At 37.3% G+C, this 24,947-nt stretch overlaps 2 protein-coding genes and 1 long non-coding RNA gene across 5 annotated transcripts; 2 read left to right on the top strand and 1 right to left on the bottom strand.

Moving 5' to 3' along the window:
* Positions 1–1,007: 1,007 nt before the first annotated feature.
* Positions 1,008–5,684, bottom strand: LOC113685921 (vesicle-associated membrane protein 3). Its single transcript, XM_027203505.2, has 6 exons — positions 5,566–5,684; positions 5,320–5,362; positions 5,045–5,123; positions 3,731–3,810; positions 2,905–2,956; positions 1,008–2,397 (listed from the first exon to the last, which is right to left on the bottom strand). Coding segments are annotated over exons 1-6 (321 nt in total). The 5' UTR covers positions 5,568–5,684; the 3' UTR covers positions 1,008–2,332.
* Positions 5,685–5,712: 28 nt separating this feature from the next.
* On the top strand, positions 5,713–24,734 carry LOC113685920 (ATPase family AAA domain-containing protein 3). 3 transcript variants are annotated; one of them, XM_089214339.1, is made up of 18 exons: positions 5,713–6,057; positions 7,156–7,232; positions 8,035–8,136; positions 8,609–8,668; positions 9,171–9,240; positions 9,695–9,767; positions 10,695–10,787; positions 11,016–11,085; positions 11,448–11,515; positions 11,803–11,890; positions 11,994–12,050; positions 12,176–12,301; positions 12,984–13,108; positions 13,197–13,248; positions 23,125–23,195; positions 23,420–23,593; positions 24,030–24,138; positions 24,508–24,734. In XM_089214339.1, the coding sequence occupies exons 1-18, from the start codon at positions 5,835–5,837 to the stop codon at positions 24,688–24,690; spliced, it is 1,821 nt and encodes a 606-aa protein (XP_089070465.1). In that variant the 5' UTR covers positions 5,713–5,834; the 3' UTR covers positions 24,691–24,734. The 3 variants fall into 3 exon arrangements, with proteins under 3 accessions (XP_089070465.1, XP_089070464.1, XP_027059305.2); XM_089214338.1 differs by lacking the exon at positions 23,125–23,195 and adding an exon at positions 13,673–13,743; XM_027203504.2 differs by lacking the exons at positions 23,125–23,195; positions 23,420–23,593; positions 24,030–24,138; positions 24,508–24,734 and adding exons at positions 13,673–13,743; positions 13,967–14,140; positions 14,592–14,700; positions 15,083–15,914.
* On the top strand, positions 22,476–22,801 carry LOC149041066 (uncharacterized). Its single transcript, XR_016179370.1, has 2 exons — positions 22,476–22,569; positions 22,695–22,801. It is a non-coding gene; the product is annotated as an uncharacterized LOC149041066 (long non-coding RNA).
* Positions 24,735–24,947: the final 213 nt, after the last annotated feature.

The raw sequence follows: 24,947 nt of genomic DNA, 5'->3' as shown, positions 1-24,947 counted from the left end.
TTGAGTGAAAATGGCAGATGTCAGATTTACATTCCCTGAACCTGTGCTGGAATGAATAAATATTTTCTAGGGCATTTATCAACAATTGTTGATAATTTTCTCTTACTGTCTTGAATTTTGTGACAACCACGTTATAAAAACAATGTAAAATCAAGCTCATAATTTCCTTTCTCCCTAAACATAAATGCACAAGGGGGTGGGGATAGTCAGTTCTATGGATTCGGTTGTTAAAGAGTAGCAGAAAAGTGAGCAAAAGAAGAGAAAAACTATGGGGGACTGGGAAGAGTGAAGGAAGGACTCTTTTCCATTGATGACATTCTGGCACATTAGACACAAATCACTGAGCAACAAAGAGCAGTTTCCTTCACAACAGCAGCAATATTGTGCACCTCTCAAGAGGTCAGAACCATGCAAAAATTTCAGTTAACCCATTACATCCTTAACATCACCATAAGACTTCTCGATACTGTCCTTTATACATTTCTTACAATACTTACAAGGAGAATTTGTCTAACAATCAAGAGCTTCTTGAGTTTGTGATCACTTCCTTTATCTTTATGATCTTAATGTTTGATCAAAGGGTAATGCTGTTGCGAGAATTTGGATGCTTATCACTCTTTGTGGAGAAAAGGGTTAAATTCAATTTTTAAGAATATGTTTAATGGGAGGGGAGTGTGTAAAAGAGTAATTTAAATTCACGGTGTAGACAGTCAATATGTTACTTTGTAGAACAAACGACAGTTTAGGTTGATCATCTCTCCCAATCTTATCCTTGTTATCTCTGGGAGCAAAAAAAAAAAAAAAACAAAAATACAAAGCAAAGACACAAATAAACAAAAAGTCATTACATAGTTTAAAAAAGTGTTTTATTTCAGAGATGTAAGGAAGGGAAAATCAATGCCACTAACCTGGTTGTACATTTACTATAATCTAAAACATTAAATTCTTGGAGGGTGTAAAATTATGAATGACGTGTCTGGGGACTTTCTGGAGTACATGGATGAAGCTTACAGTAAAGCAAATTTTTATTCATGTTCTATTTCTGCAAAATACCTGCAGAAATTTGAAATTACAACCACTGTAGTTAATTACTTAAATTTTAGGTCCAAGGTTTACTAGATGCTTTTTTTACTAGATATTCAAGGTTTAGTTAATTTATGATTTTCTTTGTTGCACTGTCACAATAACTACATTACTGGGTTAAATATGACAAAAATAAGGTACTGAAAAGTAAAGTCAGTTTTACGCAAAGGCTGCAATAATCATTACAGTACTTTTCTAGACTTAAAGAATTCCATGAGAGACATTTATAGGTCTGACATAATCCTGAAGGAGACCTGGGTAAAAAGTAATCCACTCCATGCACAAGAAAAACTTTCAAAAAAGCTACCATTTTGGTTGGGGAACTAGTCAAGGCCATTTTTTAATTTTTATTGAATAGAAGGGCTATAATCTGTGGAAACTGTGCAAAACAATTATATCACCCTACACAGACCAAAAGCAAAGATCAAAAAAGACCAAGCCTATAAGCATTATTACACAATACAGAGGTTCCCTTAAACAATTTTCTCTGTGATCCCACAGTGGGAGAACAAGTTTCATAGCTGTGAGTACAATTGCAATTTCAAATCAGTCATTCTTACATATTACCTTCCCCCTCCTCCCTCCCCCTTGCATGTATCTACCCTTCCCTCAGTATACTTCCTTCATCAAATTATGTCTTGACACTTTCCCTCCAAGGATGTCATTATTTATTCTCCTTTCTGTCTGCTATGTCATGTTTGTTCAAAGAATTTGTTGATGAATTAACTAATCATGCCTTCAATGATATTTTTCTTCATTCTCATTGTCTGCTTGATATTGTATTGATATCGTAGGGAGAAATTCTGTCTTGGTCACTTGTGGGAATTAAAAGGTTAACAAGTTTTGACCTAGAAGTTGTTCATCATTCAAGTCTCAGGCAAGATCAAAGTAACAAGTACTTTCTCCTTACAGTTTCAAGACAATGCCAAGCAAACAGCTGGATGTTGCCTCAATATCATGTGAAACTCTTTTCACTAATTTACAGGGTAATGCTCATCACCAAAAAGGGAGAATTTCCCATTGGATCTCTGGAGTTAAAGGTTGACCTTAGCATTACTCCAAACTACAATCACTTTTATTTCATTTTAAAACAGTTGGATGTAATTTTCAAACAGGATATATCTTAACTACTGGTCATTATGACATATGTACAGCAACTACTTAATAATGCTTTTATTAATTAAGGTAAAAAAAAAAAAGAACCTTGATCCTTAAGTCAGTAGTAAGAATAGTTTATATCAAATATGAGTTAAGGTTTTTTAGTAGGAGCACTAGTAGGGTTGCTTTTACCAGGATTGTTTGCTACCACCCAAACTGAAAAAAACAAAAGAAGTCAGAAAATAAAAAATATCATCATCAACTACCTTAAAAACTAATGCACCAATCCATTACAAGCTTAAGATTAAAGTAATTAGTTCCCTTATGTGAGCAGATGGCTTGGAAGAAAAGGTTCACAGGGTCTAGGTTTTAAAAGCTTGGTCAATGTGTAGAAATACATGTTGCTGATTTTGCCTGTGTTTCCCTGGCAATTCATTGGTATGTGTTGTACAACATACTTTGTGAACAGAGGCATGGATGACTTTACAACATCATGAATGAAGGTAACTTGTTCCCTAAGTACCCAAGATATGGCTCTTAAACTATTACTACAAACAGCACCTGGGATTTTTGTAAAACATCGTATATATTTTTTAAAAAATCTTTTAGGCTTTTAAGCAGTCATTGTATCGGAACCCAACAAAAATCATACAAATGACATTGGAATAATATACATTTAACCACCATAATGAAGAAACAAGGATGAAATCTTGATTGACTTACTGACAATGGCTGCAATGATTACAGCAATCACCACAATAAGAATTATCCACATCTGAAAGAATGAAATAAAAACAACACACTTAGCTATGGAAATCAGAAATGCATTCTATAACTTTGTCAAGCCTGATGTTTCCAATTGGTATCCACACTTTCTGGAAATTATCCAGCAAAAAGAGCATTAATACAAAAGCGACTTTTCAGTGCCTATCTTGTCATGTAATGATAATTGTAACCACAAAAATCTCAATGATATAGAGTACTTCACTACAGAGTGAAAGTGTCTTAGAGTGCCTCTACCCTTACTAAAGTAATTTAGACAAAATTAAGCTGTCAAATCATGGGAAGTGAATTGTGATTCCTGCTAGATTCCATTGGGCCAATTTGTGCAAAGGACCAAAGTAAGCAAAGATGACAAAGAATTCAAATGAAGGTCAAAGTATATTTGACAGATTTGTAAATTAAAGTGACTTTAGTAACAGTAGTCCCACTGTAAAGGTAGCTTCTGTATGATTGCTATGATCATGATCATTTGTGTCATTGGGGTGGGTTCTGAACTTCAATGAAGAAAAAAAAAAACTTCAGTATCAAAAGTACAATTGTATGACAACCCTTTCACTTCAAAGATCACATAGGTAATTCTCCTTGCTGTCTGCCATACACTTCTTATGATATTAGTATGGAGAATTTGATATTTGATCAACTAATAATCTCCTAATTAATATTTTTCTTTATTCCCATTACTTACAGTATCTTCTAGGTATTGTATTGATATTGTAAGGAGAAATTCTTTATTAATCACTTGTGGGAGTTCAATTGTTTACTTTACCTTGCAGTTCTGCCACCACATTTTTCGCTTCAACCTTGCTGCACTATGTTCAAATTGTGATGCTCCAGCTTGCAATTGATCTGATTAATATAAAAAAGTAAAACTGTCGAGCAGATATTTTTTAATTAATAAACATACCTGTAAGCCTTTTCCAAATTATAATTAGTACCAGATAAAAGACATGTACACTGTAATTGTTTGATGACCACTTTAAAAGATATCGTATGTGCACAAAAGGGATTCCCATTTCAACAAAATGTTCCACTTCAAATTCCTCAAATGTTTTGGCAGGTGCTCAATCACCCTAGGTAGCTCTGTTTATTCTTTAGAAAGGTGACTGATGAGCTTATCGAAGTACATTTTCAAACAATTTCAACTCCAAAAACCAAATTATGAAGGAAACTGTCAAAGAGATGAAGGATTTCAACCGACTCTTAAAGTCCCTTGTCTTTCAAAAACTGGTGTCAACAACCTTTCAAAGAGGCTTCAAGTTTTTTTTTTTTTTTTAACAGTAACATCCTACAGAACCCAAAGGGTAACTTGCATTCCTGCAAAAATTTGCAATACACTTGATTAAAAAAAATACATATATGCAACTGTGCCTGTTCTGAGAAATATTCATAAAGGGATCTACCTAATATTACAAATCACAAGAATGGTAAAGATGTGTTTTATTTCCTGTTTACTGAAGGAAGTATTTCCAATGCTATCACCAATTCTCAGCTGTCCTAAACTGACTAAAAGTAGAATGCTCTATAATTACCATATTGAGTACGAATTTGTGTAAAAATTACAAACATTTTTCGGTACTTGACAATGTAAAAACGGCACGTTAAGTTCTGGTATGTTAATTCTCATTTGTAAAGGAAAGAACACGAAACTTGTTTTCATGCCTTGACCAAGTAATTGATCAAGTATATTAGTACAACGCAAGATTGTTTGTTTATAGAATAATCGAAAACTGTGGCCACCGCAGTCAAACTTTGACAAGCAAACAATAATCTCTAGTATTCACAAAATTAATAAAATTACGACTGTTGCCACTTTGAGAGGCACGAAAAAGTTAACTTACGTCATTTGGATAACAATGACTGATTTCAATCTAAGATTATACTATTTAATATGGATCGCTCGTTACAATGAGTCATGAAAACATAGAATAGTTGATTTTAAGTTATTCAATATAGATTTTTCAACAAAATTTAAAAATTTTTCTTGATTATGTTTTACAGAGAAACAAGAGTTACGAAAAACTTGCTCGGTAAACAAGTTTAAACGCGCACAAATAATAACAGACCATGCTCCCTTCCCTACCTGCTCGAGAATCAAGTTCTGACAATTTAGCATCTCTCTCCAACACTTTGTCGACATTCACTTTCATGATGTCGACGACCTGATAGAAGTCAAAAGACAAATACGTCAAGCATTCAATTCGAGCTTCGATGGAATAACAACGTTAGAAAACGATAGAGGATAACTTGACGGAAGACTTAGGCAGTAAATGAATTTCCTACAACGTGAAAAATTCTTAAATGGGGCTGTTCCAACGAAACAGATCAGTATTAACACATTCAAAATGTTGAAATTACCTCATCCACTTGGGCTTGCGTTTGCTGTAACCTTTTGTTCGACCTGAAATTTGAAGAACCAAAAAGTTTTCACTTTGAGAGAAATAGAACTTGGCAAACAACTCCATTTGGGTTGTGTGATCTATTTCATACTCTTGTAACTGCCGCCAAATTTACGCAACCGATTTGTAACGAAAACATAAAGTACATTTGACGAATTTTGCCGCGAAGTGTAGGTTTTTTGTAACAAAAACAGATTATACTTACATTTTTCCAATTTGAAGTACGCAACCGAATCAAAATCAATGCAGCAAATGTATGTTAGAGCTAATCCAACTTCCCTTTTCCACCACTAGATATACTAGGCAGTGACGTCATCTGTACTGTGAACCGCAATTTAGTTTACAGCGGAGCTACCCGTTGTGCGAAAACGAGGTCACCGGTTCGAAGTTTTGCACGTGTGGGAACTTACATCAGACATCAGTTGAAAACCTATAAAAAATTTCCCCAAGTGGAGGAGATTGCGTACCTTCTTGATGTCCTGGTTATTTGGAGTTAACAAGCCTCCCCCACCTGGTGAGGGGCCTCCGTTGATCCCGGGTTCTCCGCCGGGAGGAGACGATAAAAGTGGAGGAGATGAAGGATCGAAGGATGAGAACTCAGAGAATGAAGGCTCCAAAGGTGCCCCTGTTTGGAGAAGCTTCGATCCGTCGGGTCTTGAAAGGGCTGCTAAAGCTGCAAGGGAACTCGAGAAATCACGTAAGTGTGTTGATCTGATGTCTGGAGATAACTTGTTGGCAATCTTTTTGGTACACAGTACAGTGACTCGTACTCGTGGCAGAAAAATAGCTGATGTTTTAGTTACGAATAAAGTTCTATGTGACTCAGGAGTGATATTGCATTACTCTTGAATCCCAACACGATAGTTATTTAAGATTCGATAAGTAAGATTGCTTCTGTCAGCGAGAGGTTTTATGTCAAATGTTTCACATTTATTTATCCATCGGTCTTAATCAACAAATTTTATCCCTATCCCCACCCCTGCCATGCCTCCACCCTTCACCCTCATAATTTCTGTATGATTTATGCAATGCAACAGCTCCCTCATAATAGCATAACTGGCATTTCAGCTGACTGATGTCACAATAAATTTCTATATTTGTAAGACTGTGGCACAATGGTTACAAGTCACCTATTTATATAGAGTAAGGGGATTAAAAACTGCAGTGACATCACAAAATCCACTTAAATGACCAAATGAGTAAATGGAAAATGTTCCAAGTCCAATTTAAGAATAGCTGATGGCATGACCACAAATATATCAACTCAGATATGTATATCACCAGTATCAATGAATTAAATGCATGTCCACTGAGGTCAAACAAAAGTTTTTGTTCATTGAATATAGTCTGCAGTGTTGTTGTCCTGTTAGAAAGCAAGGACCCGGAGCCTAGGCTTTAACAAAAGAGGTTTCCCTTTTGGTTTAAAATAATTTTTTACTATCTTAGATTTTTTTGGTAGAGGATGGTTGAGGAAGGAAAAACATTTCCACCAAGGGGAAGAATAAAAGACAAGGGAAGGGGAGGGTGAGGAAAGAATTTGTCTCCTCCCCTGGTCTGGAGAAAAAATCACAGACTTGTGATTCTAACTTGCCTTTATCGATTAGACCTTTGTATTGCAACCTTGAGCAGTGTTATAATAGGGCTCATTACAAGTGAAAATGAGAAAGAGTCTTCCCATAGGCATACAAGCATACCTGCCTGAAAAAGAAATATTTAGTGAAAAAGAGGCCTTTTGGAGAGGTAGGTGAGTTACTAATAAGAGACAATAGACTGATTCTATAATTGCACATTTTAGATCACTCGAAAGAGGCTCTTGAGATGGCAAGAGTTCAGGAAGCAACAAAGCAATTGGAGCAACAGCGTAAAATTAAGGTGAATAAATTTTATTGATACTTTATGTAGGGATCTGAGAAACATGATGAGTGTGCATTGTTTGTCTATTTTTCTTTTGGTCAAGTGGTGTTTTGACCCATTAACCCTTGACTCTCAAGATCTGATTCTAGCTGCTTTAAAGACATTTCCTCGTTATTTAGTCAGGGAAATATCTTGTTAGATCAAGATAACTTTTACCTGATAGATTTGAGTATTCTCATTACCTGTTTGCTTGACAATATATAGATATCGTGAGGAGAACTTACTTTTAATCCTCCATTGGACTTAAAGAGTGAAAGTTATCGAGTCCATTTATAGCTCTAGGGGTCTTGTTTACTAGGGTATATGGTAATTTTTGCACCTCAACACCCATCTTGGTTTTCTCATTTTTCATTATTTTTCCATATTAAGTATGTCCAAAACTTGAGGCAGCTGCAGATATTCATGTTGTAAACTTTGAAAAAGTGTCAGTTATATTAGAGGAAATGGTCTGATCAGTACCCCAACAAACCCCTCCCCCTCAGAAGGAGAGGCTCTCCTACCCCACCTGGCTAGGCTTGGGTAATCTCAACATTTTACTCAGAAATGATTAATATGTAAATTTTCCCTGCATTGCTGGTGCACTTCCTCATAAAGAATTGATGAGAAAAGGTAAATTTATCATTTATAGGTTGTTGGATCAATACAACACCAAATTCTCGATGCTGATCAGAGGAAATTTATAGAACATGGAAAGGAGATTTACAAATGAAATCTTGGGAGTTGAGGAGACTTGACCTGAGTAGCTTTCATTGATTTGCAGGAATATGAAGCAAGCATCCAACAGATACAAATGGACAAAGTGAGAGTGGAACAAGAGGAAAAGAGAAAAACCCTTGCAGCAGAAACTCAACAACATCAACAGGTTAGTAACAATGATTTAACCCCTGCCCAGTATCTCACCCAAACCCCTTCCTCCTGGACATCTCAAGCTCCTAACTAATATTAATAAAATCCCTGAAATCTTCAACCCTAAAAACCAAAACATCAGTATGCATAGATGTATTCTCCCTACTGTTCTGCACACATTTCCTAAGGTGCTGACAAGGAGAATTTGTTTGACAATCAAGAGTTTCAGTAGTTTGTGATCATTTCATTTATTCTCATGACCCTTAATGTGTTGATCAGGGGTGATATCATTAAGAGAAATTAGATGTCAATCACTTTTAGGGGACAAAGGGTTAACCCTCTTAGGCTAGTATCTCAAAACCCTCCTATGTTTTTGACATGATAACTTTTTTAATATCCCAATATTTACCATCTTTGCTACAGTTCAAGTTGATTTCAGCTCAACCCCTTTGAAGAAACTAATTATCTTTTATTTGCTTGTTCATCAGCGTGCTCAGTACCAAGACCAGCTAGCAAGGAAACGTTATGATGATCAACTTTCACAACAGGTAACATACATATAGGCCATCATTGAGGGTGAAGCAGGGGCTACCTTGACTGCAGGCCCCTTTACGTAGTTTTTCTAGTTTAAACTTTATATTCAGTATGTAACTGACAAGTTAACAAAGTTAATCAATAGGGTCTTGGAAAGTAATCTTGGTCAATTATTTTGTTTCTTGCTTTGATGACTTGTGTCACATTACAAATTACATGAACCCTTTTCAACCTAACACTTGTTTCTAAATTCTCCATACTCTTCTCTATTCAATTGGTTTGGTACTGACAAGGAGAATTTGTGTAACAATCAAAACTTCTTAGGTTGGTGATCATTTCCTGTATTCTCATGATCTTAATGACTGAATCAGCAGTATCACTGTAAGGAGAAAGTAGATGCTGGTTGCTCTTAACATTTATGGGATTAATTAATGGATACCAGGGAAGTAAGAAATACATTATTGTAAGTGATGCCATTTTTTGTAGATATTAACAATTTGAAAAATATTCTTTTAGCGTCGTATGAATGAAGAAAATTTAGCTAAACAGGAAGAGTCAGTGAAGAAACAAGAAGCCATGAAAAGAGGTACATAAGGCTGTCGTCATAAAATAAACATAGTTAATTTGCTTTGAAACCAAGATTAGACATTTCATTTGACGTTTTATCTTTGCAAACTTATCAGTTTAAAAATTTTTCTGGAATTCAAGCTTTAATCAAACAAAGTTTACTGTGGGCCAAGGCTCAAAATGTCAGCTTTGAAACTCTTTTCGGTGGCCAATTAACATTATCAAGTTGAATGCAGTTGATAAAACAAAAACTGCCTTTAAATAATCCCCACCAATGCAGCCCCACAGTTTTATGAAACTAACCCCCTTCATTAGCAATGCATTCATCACACAACCCACAATTTATTTTTTAAACTGAACTGATAATTATACCAGAATGGTTCGTGATAGTGGCCAACTCTAACAAGACTTTGGTTAAATAATAGTATGTTACTACAATCTATATTGATCATCTCATTACATCCCCTTTGCAGGCACAATTGAATATGAAGCCCAGATAAAACATGACAATGAAATGAAAAGACTGGAAGCAGAGCTCCGTGGCAAGTAAGTGATAAATCAGTTTTTCTAAATTTCTAAGAAAGCTATAATGTGTTCCTTCTAAATTACCAGCTTGGAGGGAGTGAGCTTGGGAGATGAAGATTATGGTGGGGCTCTGGAGTAGATAATTTTTTATTATCTGAAAGAAGAAAAAACTAAAATAAAGGGTTTGTTAAATTCTGTAAGCCTTTATGCCTTTGATGATACCTTTGTACCTCTCTTCCTTCCAGCATGCCTTCACCTGTCTCTGAAAATGTCCAATTCTGTCGCTTTTGTGGATGACATTTCCCCAAACCCTTTAACTCCTGTGGGTGACTAAGACAGAATTTCTCCTTACATTATCAACATGATATCAAGAAGACAAGTGATGAGAATAAACAAAAATATCAATTAGGGGATCAATAGTTGATCCACTATCATATTTCCCAAACTAACATCATAAGAATTTTATGGAAGACAGTAAGGAGAATTACTAATGAGATCTTGGGAATGGAAGTGTTAACCCTTTACACCCTAACATCAATATCCATATTCTCCACACTCTGCTCTATACATTTTCTTCAGTACTGACAAGGAGAATTTGTTGAACAATCAAAGACTCTCCAGGTGGCGATCATTTCCTTTGTTCTCATGATCTTAATGAATGATTCAGATATATTACTGTAAGGAGAAATTAGATGCTGGTCGCTCTCAGGGTTTAAAGGGGTTAGCACTTGCCTCGTTGGAACTGTCATCAGTGATCACCCAACATATCAATTGACATTATAACTGGGAGCCATCCAAATTTTTGTCAATCATTATAATTCATAATTTTGTTTAATTTTTTTGTGTTCTCTTTACAAAAATATGTACACAATTAAATGAATTGTGGATAAATTGATAAATTGATTGACTAATTAATGGCTGATTGATCTGCATACCCACTATTTTCAGAGCTAAAATAGAACGTGAGAACAAGGACATAAGAATGGAACAGATTAAACTCAAAGCTGCAGAGCAAAGAGAGACTGTTCTGCAATCAATCAAGTAAGTGCCGATTATGCTATTTGTCAGGGATTCTGGTTAAGAGAGAAAGTAAATTTAGAGTCCAGTCATCAAATAAAGAAGGATGTTATTCATTATGATACACATGTGGAACACAGAACAACTTTCTGCATATCCCGTAATTCCTCATGCAGAACACAGAATATGCAGCTTGGTTTCCTTGTAACTATGTTCCAGTGTTACAGGTAGTGACTTCTTTTTGTTTTGCAGGACAGCAGGTAGCATCCTTGGAGCAGGATTTGATGCATTCATCTCAGACTGGGATAAAATATCTGCCACAGTAAGACTAATGCCTTCATGTACACATTTGTGAATGACTTATGAAGTGGATTCAGTGGTGAACACCCCCAAAGGGACTCTCCTTGTCCACCATTTCTTGGTCAAATTTGAATAAGAAAGGTTGAGTTTTGATACAGCAGGAAAAACGAAAGAATCCAGAGAAAAGTTTTTCTGGCAAGGAGAAGAAATAATAATATCTTCTGCACTGATGTAACTCTGGATCTTTTAAATCACACTCTAAGGTGCAACAGAGGGAGGCAAACACTTTCACCACTTCCCTATCACTTGTTCCTTATGTATAGCTCTTAGTAGATCAGTGGAATTTCAGATGTCTGAGTCACTGTTATGTGTCTCTTTTTGCAGGCTGCAGGCCTCACCCTCCTTGCTCTTGGTGTTTACACAGCTAAATATGGCACAGGAGTCACAGCCAGGTGGGACATTCTGCACACTTTCCTTACAAACCCTTTCAACCCTACAAGTGACTAGAATCTAATTTCTCCTTACAATATCACCCCTATATCACATATTAAGGTTACAAGAATAAAGGAAATGATCGTCAAGTAAAGAAGCTCTTGATTGTTACACAAATTCTCTTTGTTTGCACATGACAAAATGTATAGAGAACAGTATGGAGAATATACTTACTGATGTTAGGGTATAAAGGTTTAAATCATGTCAACTACTAAACTCCTTTATTATTTTTTCTTTGCCTTTATAGATTCATTGAAGCTCGCTTAGGGAAACCAAGTCTTGTTCGTGACACATCAAGATTAAGTGTTTTTGGTACTTTGCGACACCCAGTTCAGGTACCAATAATAAAACTAGGACTTTCTACTTTTTTTTCCTCTTCTCCTTTGGTTTTTAGCTATGCCAGGGTGTGCTAACTCTTATAATTTGTTTACTTTCCAGACTGTTAGGAAAATGTTTGTAAATTATGAAGACTCATTGCAAGGAATTATTTTGAGGGTAAATAAACGTTACATTTGGTCAATGGCTGAACTTGTTGATAATTTGAAGGATTTGAAGTGCTCCCATCGTAAGCGATGGCAATCTTTCCCTTAATGAGTTTTTCAAATATTTTCTCGTTACAGCCCAGTCTTGAAAAGAGACTTCAAGAAGTAAGCAAAGCAACAGCGAATACAAAGAAAAACAAAGGACTGTACAGGAATCTACTGTTTTATGGTCCACCAGGGACTGGAAAAACGATGTTTGCAAAGGTGAGAAGACTAGCTTTCAGATCGTAATTAAAAATTTGGATAATTATGAAGAACAACTTCCTGAAAAGACCTGTCGGCCGACAGTCAGCCAACATTCGGCAGACAGACGGCCAGCCCTTTTTATAAGCGATTTAACGTTTACAGAGTAGCTTCATCTATTCCGCTCTTAGAAAAAAGTCATTTCGCTCTGACGTGAATTTTCAAAGTTTGCTTAAGCGGCTGCCTGAATCAGCTTCAAGTTTGAAAGAGTTTCTTTAGCTCGCCAGCACAGCGCAATAGTTTCTTTTCTGGACTGCCGTAAGCTTTGCTCCAATTCTCTTAAAGCTGCTGATACCAGGGTAAATTCTGGCGAGATTGTCGTTTTGGCCAGTAAAGCAACTCGACTTTTTCACATTATAACTGAAAATTCGAATATGAGCTCCGGAATTTAAATCCTGAATAAGCTATTGCTCCTAGAAATTGAAAGCGATTAAGCTAATTGTTTTAGAATAAATCCACTTGCCTTTCAAAACTTAACGACGGGACAAGCTCGAGTGTCTACTGGAAAATGATGTAGATACAACAAATTTTTGGGCAACTCAGTCAAGTCACCATCTATCTCTAAATAGAGAGCAAGTTGGTAGCCAATCAGAGTGTAGCATTTGTGACAGAACGCTTATACTTATTTGCACTTATCTTCCAGAGCCTTGCCAAGCATTCTGGGATGGATTATGGTATTATGACTGGTGGAGATATTGTTCCTATGGGAAAGGAAGGAGTGACAGCCATGCACAAGGCGTTTGACTGGGCCCAGACCTCTAGGAGAGGGTAAGAGGAACAGATGTGATTTGATGCTGTTATCATGGCAATTCTTCGTGATTTCATTTTTTCCGTTGTGCTTTTTTTTTTCTTTCAGTCTTCTTCTTTTTGTGGACGAGGCTGATGCTTTCTTACGCAAACGTAATCAGGTAAGAATGTTCTTGGTAATTGAGAAAACTGCTTATCACCAAGTCAATTAAACAGACGTTCAAGCAATTTTAAACTGAGGATCGAGATTTTTCCGGGATTGCATTGGTTTTGCCTTACTTCGCTCTGTGATTGGTCCAAATAACTTGCGCGACTCTCTCAACCAATAGGAAGCAAAACTGAAATCAATCACGACTTGGTCGCCCGTGTTTTCCTGCGCTTTAGGCGGTTTGCTTTTTTACTTTAAGTTCTCATTTGCTATTCTGGGTATCCTCCTTTTTAGCTGATAGGCCATTGTGGTTACTTTGGTTTGGTTTTACGCCACTCAATCCAAAAGCGCTCCATACCGAAACCAATAGTAATTTGGTCACCCGCATTTTTCCGCGCTTGGCGCGACTTAGTAGAAAGGTTTCTTTGACTATTTAGGAAAAGATGAGCGAGGACCTGAGAAGCACATTGAACGCTTTTCTTTACAGAACTGGTGAATCTTCACGCAAGTAAGCTCTTTCAAATTTTTTCAATTTAGTTGTCGTCGAGTCAGTTCACATTTTTGTTGATGTTTAAAAATAACTGCATGCAGTGAATTCCTCGAGTTTCTTTTGTTACATTCTTTTTATTACTGATTATTACATTTCTGCGATGATGGCCAGGTGTCACGACTGGATGATGTTTATTCTTTGTTCCTTTTTGTTTACTTGTTTGTTTGTTTTTTTCGTACAGGTTCATGTTAGTTCTTGCTAGTAACCAGCCTGACCAGTTTGACTGGGCCATCAATGACCGGTTAGACGAGATGATTGAGTTTGGTCTGCCAACTCTCGAGGAACGAGTACGTTTAGTCCGGCAGTATTTCGAGGAACACGTTTTAAAACCGGCCACAACAGGATCGCGAACAAGGTAAATTGCTAAGCAATTGGTAATTTTTGCAGTAGTTGTCAAGAGAGTGTCAGGAATAGTTCGGGGTTTTGTTAGTTTTGCTTCACTTAGTACCGTGATTGGTCTTGAGAACTCGCACCATTCTTTCGACCGATGATATGCAAAGTTGATACCAACCTGGACTTGGTCAATCGAGATTTGCCGCGCTACAGCTTGATGTTTGTTTTTTCTTTGAATTTCATCGGCTCCTCGTGGTATCTCCCTTCTTGTTAGCAGTCTTTACCACTTTGGTTTGGTTTCGCGACACTCAACCCTCAGAAAACGCTCAATTTTTTTCACAAGTAATGGCATTTGTCTTCACATTTATTTTCCTGCACAACACTTCCAGCCTCAGTTATCTCTTTGTTTGGCCGTTTACGTGTTTCCAGTCTATTTTCGTATAATTCTTGATTTGATTTTCTTCACTTATTAGTCGTATGAAAATTGCGAACTTCGACTTTAGCAAGAAATGCCAGCAAATTGCCGAAGTGACAGAAGGTCTCTCTGGAAGAGAAATATCAAAAATAGCGATTGCTTGGCAGGTAAGTTTTGAGGAAAACGCTGGTGAAATGGTTTTTATTCAAGTGTCAAAAATGAATCAGAATTTCTTTGGTTTTGTTCTACTTCGCTTTGTGATTAATTAGGACAACTTGAGTCACCTTTCAGCTCAACCAATCAGATGAAAAACTAAAAGCAGTCGTGATTACAAACGCGCCTTGGAGCAATCACCTGTGTTTACTCTGTGTAATCATTGGCCAATATAATCTTGATTTGCCTCGATTAATATTGACTGCAGCTTTCACGTCGTAATTAATTTTACTTTTATAACATGCAATTGAAGAACGCGCAAAATTGAACCAAGAAATTCGATGGTTTGATTTTGTTTACGTTCAAGACTGATATAGGATTTTCCTGTCATTCCAGGCCAGCGCTTATGGTTCGCCAGATGGTGTCCTCACAGAGGATATGATGGATGAAAGAGTGGAAGAAGCTGTACGACAACACAAGCAGAAAGTAGAATGGCATCAAGCGGAGCCATTAACCGAAACAACTACATCAACGACGACAACAGAGAAAAATAAAGCGTCCTCTCCGAAAAGAACTTAAATTTAACTTACATTGATGAAATGCTTTGGGACATCTTTTTGACAGACTGGAAGAAGAAGTTATAAGCGCAGAATTTCAGAATATTTATCGCCGGCGACTTTCCTCATGCTTCAAGTACCGGGGAGAAGGTTCAGTGATGGGTCTCTTGGGGTGTTTCAACAATTTATCAGAATCTTCCAATAAGACGATAATATAGAATGCTGTCTGTGTATAGACAGTGACGAAAATAACACCACAAACATTCCCTTTTCATTTTGATTTTTTTACTCTCGATACTTGGCCACCTGGACATAGTACCTCTTCAGAATACGCATTTGATTGGCGATCAGCAGTTAGCCTGCAAACAGGCACTCCTTATTTGTGCCAGACCTCTTGCACACCTCTCGCCCTCACTTTGCCCCAGGCCTTCGCGGGCGAAAAAACCCTTGCCGCAGCTATCAGCAATACCAACACAAGCTAAAGTCATCACACATTTCATTTGCAGCTCTCCTGAGCTAGAGCGACAACACAACATCGTTTGTCCTACAGATCACATATTTCTGCTCAAACGGACTTATTGCCGCACTTTGACGACTAAGCTTAATTTTGATGAAGTAATAAAATAAAAGTCGAAAATTTCTCATAATATTTCGACATGAATGATCTATGATTCTGTCTGGAATTGTCTTTGATTTCTAAAGGGTTTGCGGGTTTAAGCGCGTTAGCGAATACTTTTTTTTTTTTTTTTTTTTTTTTAATTTTTATTTTTAAATTACAAACACAATGCTTACAATACAATATGAAACACCACTTACACTAATTACAATGCTTATTTACATTACTCTACTTACAGTCACTAATAATTACACTACTTACAGTATCCAGCTCTATTAACAACACAATCTACTAATTATGCCATTACATACAAAAAGTACTATTTTCTTTTAACATTGCACAGTGACACATACCGGCGATGGCGACGCCCAGTTAATTCTCTAACAAAAATAAACTACAATAAACTAATAAACAAGGAAGAATATGAGATCTAAGTTTATGCATTGGTCTTCCATTCTTTTCCTTAAAAAAAAGGGCAAACACAAAATTATATGAGAAATTCCCATCTAATTTGAAAATCGCGAAGCTTTCTGTTTCTTATAGCAATTATTTTTTCAACTTGTTTTTTAACTTCAACCTTGTGCAAAAACAATCTAAATATTGGAGAGGTGTTATTTTTTCTACATTCCCAAATAGTCAATTTCCCTAAAATTATCAAATAATTTAACAGATCATTCCTCTGAAGTAAGCCAACCATAATATCTTTTAAAGACAAAATTAAATATTCGCCACTAAGATCAAACCACCAGACTGTAAATACGTTCCAAAAAGCTTGCACAAAGGAGCAGTTAAAGAAGAGGTGGTACAGATCTTCCGTATAGGTTCCACAAAAAGAACACTTGTCCGAATCACTTAACCCTATTTTGAACAATTTATCGTTTGTAAACAAAATGAAATTCAATACTCTGTATTGAAACGACCAAACATACGTTTCGCTCGCAACAAGATAAGGAATAGAGAAAACTTCCTGCGCATTTGAAAGCTCAAAATCCGCTGTCAACTTTTTAAAGCCATTCGGGATTCTCGCTTTACTTGTTATCATCGTAGAATAAAACTGTTTACACTTTGCAGTATATGCATTAAAAGATTTAGACTTATAATCAAAATTCATAGGATCGAGATTACCCGCTGTGGGGATGGGGCAGGAGCTTTTTGATTTCATATTAATAATAGAAGATCTCAAGGCTGTCCAAGTCAGGAAATTAGTGTTAAGTCCTTTTTGCTTAAAGAATTCATAAGAACGCACATTGTCAACATCGAACTGTAAATCATTCAAATAAGTTATGCCCTTGTCAAAGTATGTTTTATAAAAAACAGGTTTATTATTAATTCGTATATCCTTATTATTCCAAATTACATTTTGAGAATAATTCACATCAAAAAAGGAGCATCTAAAATCCGCCCACCATCTTAGAAGCTGTAAGTAAAACTTACTAAGACTTAAGTCAAGATCATTTACATCATAGTTACATCTAAAAAGAAAACATCCTCCGTATTTTTTTAAGTTGTATTTGAGATAAGAAATCCAGGGCCCTTCCTTCTCATCTATGAGACGCGGAATCCAGGACAATCTTAAGGCTTTAATATGTAGCTCAAGGTCTGTGAGATTCAGTCCACCATTCTCTAAAGTATTTATCACAGAAAGCCTTGTGACTTTATCAGGGCCTTTCCACAAAAAATTTGTAGATCATTTTCTCCATCTGTTTAATAATTTCGGGTGGGGTTTCTATTATTGAGGAAACATATAATAATTTTGGGATTAGGAAAGATTTAATTATTGTTACTTTGCCAAATAGGGAGAGACCTCTGAGTTTCCATAAATTAATCATTTTTTGAACTTCATTTAATCTATCCTGGAAATTTTGTTTTATAACTTGTTCTTGATCACAGGAGAAGTGAATACCTAGGGTCTTAACACCTGTACACCACTCAAGGTCCAGAGGTGTTTCTAAAGAATTTTTGTTTTTTCCAACCCACATAGCTTTGGTTTTAGAAAGGTTCATTTTTAAGCCAGAACATTTTTCGAAGTCATTAAGGATTTGTATTACTTTTTCGACTGATGAAATATTTGCTAGAGTAGCTGTCATGTCGTCGGCGTACAACAGAGACCTAGTTTCATCTTCCCCGATTTTTATGCCTTCCATATTCTCATTTGTTCTTATAGATATCGCCATAATTTCAATGGCAATTAAAAATAAATAAGGCGACAGAGGGTCTCCCTGCCTAACACCCCTTTCTAGTTGAAAAGGAGAAGAGAAAAAACCATTATTAAGAACACAACCTGAGAGGTTATTGTAAAACGTTTGAATCCACTTCATGAAGGAGGGTCCGAAATTAAAACACTCTAATGCTTTATAAAGAAATTCATGTTCTATGGAGTCAAAAGCTTCTTCAAAATCAATAAACAGTAAAACACCTGGTAACTGTAGTGATTCAGTATGAGCGATAATGTCTAAGATTGAACGAGCTGTTTCCCCAATAAACCTACCCTTCATAAAACCGGATTGATTTGCATGGATTACAGAGGGAAGAACATTTTTTATTCTATTTGCGATGACCTTAGTTGCGATTTTTGAGTCGACATTAATCAACGAGATTGGTCTCCAATTTTCCAAAAACATCCTGTCCCTTCCTTTTTTGTCGATCAAGGTGATGATCGCCTGCTTTTGAGAATTTTGAGAAATTCTCCCATTCATCAATTCTCGTCATGAAGGAGGGCGGATGTGTGATTCTGAGCTCCCGAGTTATTGGACTTGTACTCCTCTTGTGTCTTGTTCATACCTCGAGGAAAGGTAAACATGACTACTCTTTTACAAATGAGTACTTTGGTCTACGTTTCCCGCACTCTACGTCGGTTAAAGTGGCAAACTGGGATTCGAGACTCTGCATAATAGAAAATACAAAATGGCGGGCACACGTGCATGTCACTATTAGAGTGAAACGAGCAAACGTTACTACAGCCTATTATGCCAATTCAACCTCGACCTTTAGACCTGTTATACAACTGTTACATGATGTTGAACTTAACCCTGGACCAGCAAACAGCTCTATTAGAAACAAGTCTGAAAAGTCAAATGGCAATGTGAAGATTGCACATCTTAACGTTCGCTCGCTTAAATGCCGTGAGCATTTCGTTCTTGTAAAGGAAACGGTACTGGAAAACAAGTTTGACATATTTACCGTATCCGAAACATGGCTCAACAGTTCAGTTACGGATTTGGAAATAGAAATTCCTGGCTATGTTATCTACCGTATCGACCGACAAGCGAAGATTGGCGGTGGAGTATGTGCTTATGTCTCACGAAATTACAGGACGGAGTACTTGAGCGATATATCTCTTATCACGGCCTCTGGCTTTCACCAACTGTGGCTAAAAATCCACGTCAGGAACATGAAGTCTTTCATTGTCTGTACAACCTATAGACCACCGGACGCATCGTTATCTTGTTTCGATTCAGATCTCACAGAGAACTTTATTTATGCCTCGTCGTTCAATGTTCCAATTTATTTATTGGGAGATTTGAACTGCAGACTTGAGAATAGCAACGATCCTGGAGCTAATGTCCTTGTTAATTTCTGCCGTTCCTATAACTTGTCAATACTGATCAACACGCCAACACGAGTTACAGAGACTTCGAAATCAATTCTAGATGTTATCCTTGCATCGGACACAAGACAAGTTCAAACGGCTACGGTTATGGAAAGCTCGATTAGCGACCATGACTTGGTTTATGTCACCTTAAAATTGAAGAAAGCGCGCGCCAAACCCGTCTATATTACAACCAGAAGTTTTAAACACTACAGTCCTGTTGATTTTAGCAACGACGTATCACTGGCACCGTGGTCCATAGTCGATGTTTTCGACGATGTCGAGGACAAACTTTATGCACTTGATTCGCTATTTACTGAGATACTCGACCGCCATGCCCCAGTTAAAACCTTCAAAGCACGCTGTAAACCAAATCTATGCGTAACAGACAACATCCGGGGATTGATGAAGACCAGGGATGATTGGCGTAAGAAAGCAAAGAAAACAAATGATCCGCTATCTTGGACTGCCTACAGATATTTCAGACAGGAAGTAAAGAGGGAAATCAGAATTGCTGAACAGGAATTTGTGGCCCAACAAATCCAGAGGAATCCAAATAACACCAATAATATCTGGAAAGCAATTCGCCAGTGCATCCCCTGCAAATCTACATCTCAGCGAACATACAGTAAGAGCGACAAAGCTGTTGCAGACGAATTTAATCAGTTTTTCGTATCTGTTGGTCAGAGCACTGTTGACAAAATTACGTCCCTGGCTAATGAATGCAACCTAACACTAAATCAGAATTATTTTGTACCGAGACAATACGCTCTCTCTGACCAGTTCACACTGAGTACCATTGATTATAAACAAATAGAACGTATAATAGCAGCGATGCCTTCAAACAAAGCCCCAGGGATAGACAAAATCCCGATTCGTGTCATCAAGGATTGTCTTAATCCAATTGTACACCCAATAACGTCTATCGTTAATGCATCCTTTCAAAACTGTGTTTTTCCATCAAAATGGAAGACAGCTGTGGTTACACCAATCCCAAAAGAGGGCGACCAGGAACAGGCAAACAATAATAGACCCATCTCACTTACACCAGTCTTATCAAAGGTTTGCGAAAGGGTAGTACATAATCAGCTCACCTCGTATCTGCAATCGAATGACACCCTATCAAAGAGCCAAAGCGGTAACAAGAGATGGCATTCGTGTGAAACGTCTGTGATTGAAACAACTGACACAATTCTTAACGCGATTGACAAAAAGAAGTTAACGGCAGTTGTTCTATTAGATATGAGCAAAGCTTTCGATAGCGTCAATCACGACACGTTAATTTTAAAATTGCAAGACGTCGGAATTTCCAGAGACGCTCTCCAATGGTTTCGTAGTTACCTAAGCAACAGGACACAAGTAGTACGAATCCATTCAACGCTATCTGAGCCTTTGTCCGTGACCAACGGCGTCCCTCAAGGAAGTATCTTAGGCCCACTACTATTTAGCATATATACGAACGATCTTCCATCGATCCCACAGAAATGCAGCACTCAGAGTTATGTAGATGATAAGAAACTCATCACTTCCTTCGAACTTAAAGACAACCTGGATGCAATTGCTGATTTGGAAGACGACTTGTTTAAAATAGGGGAATGGTGTTCCAACAACCAATTGTTACTTAACCCTGGCAAAACCAAGCTGATGATATTTGGCAGCAGGCAGATGCGTGCAAAATTGCAATTTCGCTCCCTTTCCATTATGGGTGAGGACATCGTCCCCGCAGACACCGCCAAAGACCTTGGTGTGATTTTAGATTCTAATTTAACTTACGATGAACACATAATTAAGACCGCTTCCTCGTGCATGTCCCGCCTCGGCCAAATAAACCGTGTCAAGCATGTTTTCGACAAACGTACACTTTTGATGATTATTAATTCCTTAGTTTTCAGCAGGTTATTTTATTGTTCCAATGTTTGGTCAAATACCTCAAAATGTAATGTTGACAAGTTACAGGCGGTGCAGAACTTCGCATGCCGCATTGTTAGCGGTGCGCGTAAATTTGACCACGTTACACCAATTCGCAAGGAACTAAATTGGCTTACAGTTCAAAGCCAGCTTTACTACCGGAACGCTACTACGGCCTTCAGATGCATGACTGGTCAGGCTCCAGATTACCTCTCATCAAAATTCATAAAGCGCGCCGAGGTTAGTCGACGTAGCACCAGAAATTCGCAGCTTTTGCAAATTCCATTCTTTAGAACAGCTAGCGGTCAGAGAACATTTTTCTATAGAACTGTAAACTTATGGAACTCTTTGGATAATTCCTTAAAACTGTGCAACTCCGTTAAGGTTTTTAAAAAACGTTTAAGGACCAAATTACTCACAGAGTTGTAATTTTATATATTTGTATTCTTTCATTTTTCTTTTAGAACATTCAGATTTTAAAACATTTTTAACTGTAAATAGGATTTTTAATTGTAATAGGATTATTTTTATAACATTGTCTTTGAAAAGCCCCCTTGGGGAAAGTCAATAAAGTATGTTGTTGTTGTTGTTAATTTGACATTTGCCCTAGCTCAAAACAATGATTAAAAACTTCAGTCATTAATTCACCAACAGAATTCCAGAAAATTTTATAAAATTCAAAAGGAATTCCATCATTTCCAGGCGTCTTCCCCGTGTCAAAGGTATCAAGTGCTTTAACACATTCCTCTATGGTTATTTGACCCTCGCAGCTTAATCTTTCCTCTTGCGATAGTCGTGGAATATTCGAATTTCCAAGAAAGTGATGTAATGAGTCAGATTGGTCTACCTTCGTTAGCGAATACTTGAGTGCGGCCGCATATCGGCTAATTTAGCAGAGGCACGAGGTGATTTCTCCGTCATTAATGTCCAATTGCAAGGGGTAAAACTGTACATTGGTAAGGCAGGTAATTTAGTGTTAACAACTGGGTTGAAAACGTGAATTAGCTACCGTAAAGGATAAAAAAGCTGACGTTTCGAGCGTTAGCCCTTCGTCAGAGCGATGGCGATACCCCGAAGGGCTAACGCTCGAAACCGATTCTTATGGTTTTTCCTTGTGCTAGGATGTGCTAACTCTTCTGATTTGTTTGCTACCCAGACTGTTAGGAAAATGTTTGTAAATTATGAAGACTCGTCGCAAAGAATTATTTTGAGGGTAAGTACACGTGACATTTAGTTAATGGCTGAAATTGTTGATTATTTGAAAGATTTGAAGTGCTCCCATCGTAAGCGATAGCAATCTTACCCTTAATGTGTTTGTCAAATATTTTCTCGTTACAGCCCAGTCTTGAAAAAAGACTCCAAGAAATTACCTAAGCATCAGCGATTACAAAGAAAAATAAAGGACTGTACAGGAATCTACTGCTTTATGGTCCACCAGGGAGTGGCATTGGTTTTGCCTTACTTCGCTGTGTGATTGGTCCAAATAACTTGTGCCACTCTCTCAAGCAATGAAAAGCAAAACTAAAATCAATCACGACTTGGTCGCCCGGGTTTTCCGCGCTTTAGGCGGTTTACTATTTTAACTTTAAGTTCTCATCAGCTATTCAGGGTATTCTCCTTTTTGGCTGATGGGCCGTTGTGATTACTTTGGTTTGGTTTTACGTCACTAAATTCAAAAGCGCTCCATACCGAAACAAATTGTAATTTGGTCACCCGCATTTTTCAGTGCTTGGCGCGACTCAGTAAAAAGGTTTCTTTGACTCTTTAGGAAAAGATGAGTGAGGACCTGAGAAGCACATTGAACGCTTTTCTCTACAGAACTGGTGAATCTTCACGAAAGTAAGCTCTTTCAAATTTTGTTCGATTTAGTCGTCCTCAAGTCATTTCACATCTCTTTGTTGATGTTTGAAAATAGCTGCCTGCAAGGAATTCCTCCAGTTACTTTTGTTACATATTTTTTTTAATAATAATTACATTTCTGCGATGATGGTCAGGTGTCACGACTGAATGATATTTATTCTTTCTTCCTTTTTGTTTACTTGTTTGTTTTTTTTTTCGTACAGGTTCATGTTAGTTCTCGCTAGTAACCAACCAGACCAGTTTGACAGGGCGATCAGTGACCGGTTAGACGAGATGATTGAGTTTAGTCTGCCAAGTCTCGAGGAACGAGTGCGTTTAATCCAGCAGTATTTCAAGGAACACGTTTTGAAACCGGCCACAACAGGATCGCGAACAAGGTAAATTGCTGAGCAACTGGTCATTTTTCCAGCAGTTGTCAAGAGAATGTCAGAATTAGGTCGAGGTTTTGTTAGTTTTGCTTCACTAAGTACCGTGATTGGTCTTGAGAACTCGCGCCATTTTTTCTACTAATGACATGCAAAATTGATACCAACCGCGAGTTGGTCTCTTGAGACTTTTTGAGCTGCAATCTAATGTTTATTTTTATTTTGAATTTCATCGGCTCCTTGTGGTATCTCCCTTCTCATTAGCATTTTTTTCTACTTTGGTTTGGTTTCGCGACACTCAACGGTCAGAACACGCTCAAATTTTTGCTCATGTAGTGGCATTTGTCTTTACAACACTTCCTGTCGCTGTGATCTCTTTGGTAGGCCGTTTTCGTGTTTTCCAGTTTATTTTCGTATAATTCTTGATTTGATTTTCTTCACTCATTAGTCGTATGAAAATTGCGAACTTCGACTTAAGCAAGAAATGCCACCAAATTGCCGAAGTGACAGAAGGTCTCTCTGGAAGAGAAATATCAAAAATAGCGATTGCTTGGCAGGTAAGTTTTGAGGGAATCGCCTGTGAAATGGTTTTCATTGCCCTACTTCGCTTTGTAATTGGCTAAGACAACTCGAGTCATCTTTCAGTCAGCCAATCAGATGAAAAAACTAAAAGTAGTCGTGATTACAAACGCGCCCTTGAGCAATCACGGGTGTTCACTCTGAGGTATCATTGGCCAATATAATCTTGATTTGCCTCGATTAATATTGACTGCAGCTTTCACTGCTTTCACTGCTTTCACTTTTTTTTTTAAATAGTTTTACTTTTGTAGCACTCCATTGAAGAGCGCGCAAAATTGAACCAAGAAATTTGATGTTTCGATTTTGTTTACGTTCACAACTGATTAAGGTTTTTTCTGTCTTTCCAGGCCAGCGCTTATGGTTCACCGGATGGTGTCCTCACAGAGGATATGATGGATGAAAGAGTGGACGAAGCTGTACGACAACACAAGCAGAAAGTAGAATGGCATCAAGCGGAGCCATTAACTGAAACAACTGCGTCAGTGACCACAACAGAGAAAAATACAGCGTCTTCTCCGAAAAGAACTTAAATTTAACTTATGTCGATGAAATGCTTTGGGACATCTTTTTGACAGAGTGGAAGAAGAAGAAGTAATAATTGCAAAATATCTGAATATTTTTGTCGGCGACTTCCCTTATGCTTCAAGTGCCGGGGAGAAGGTTCAGTGATGGGTTTCTTGGGGTGTTTCAACAATTTATCGCTGAGGATCTTCTTAGAAGACGATTATAGAGAATGATGTGTGTGTATAGACAGCGACGAAAATGTAATTTGTGTAAATTAGAATTG

The sequence above is a fragment of the Pocillopora damicornis genome, chromosome 8 (genome assembly GCF_964200805.1).
Source record: "Pocillopora damicornis chromosome 8, jaPocDami1.2, whole genome shotgun sequence".
In the NCBI taxonomy this organism is placed as follows: domain Eukaryota; kingdom Metazoa; phylum Cnidaria; class Anthozoa; order Scleractinia; family Pocilloporidae; genus Pocillopora; species Pocillopora damicornis.
Note: the sequence above shows the minus strand (reverse complement) of the source record. Positions and strands in the feature narration are given on the sequence as shown.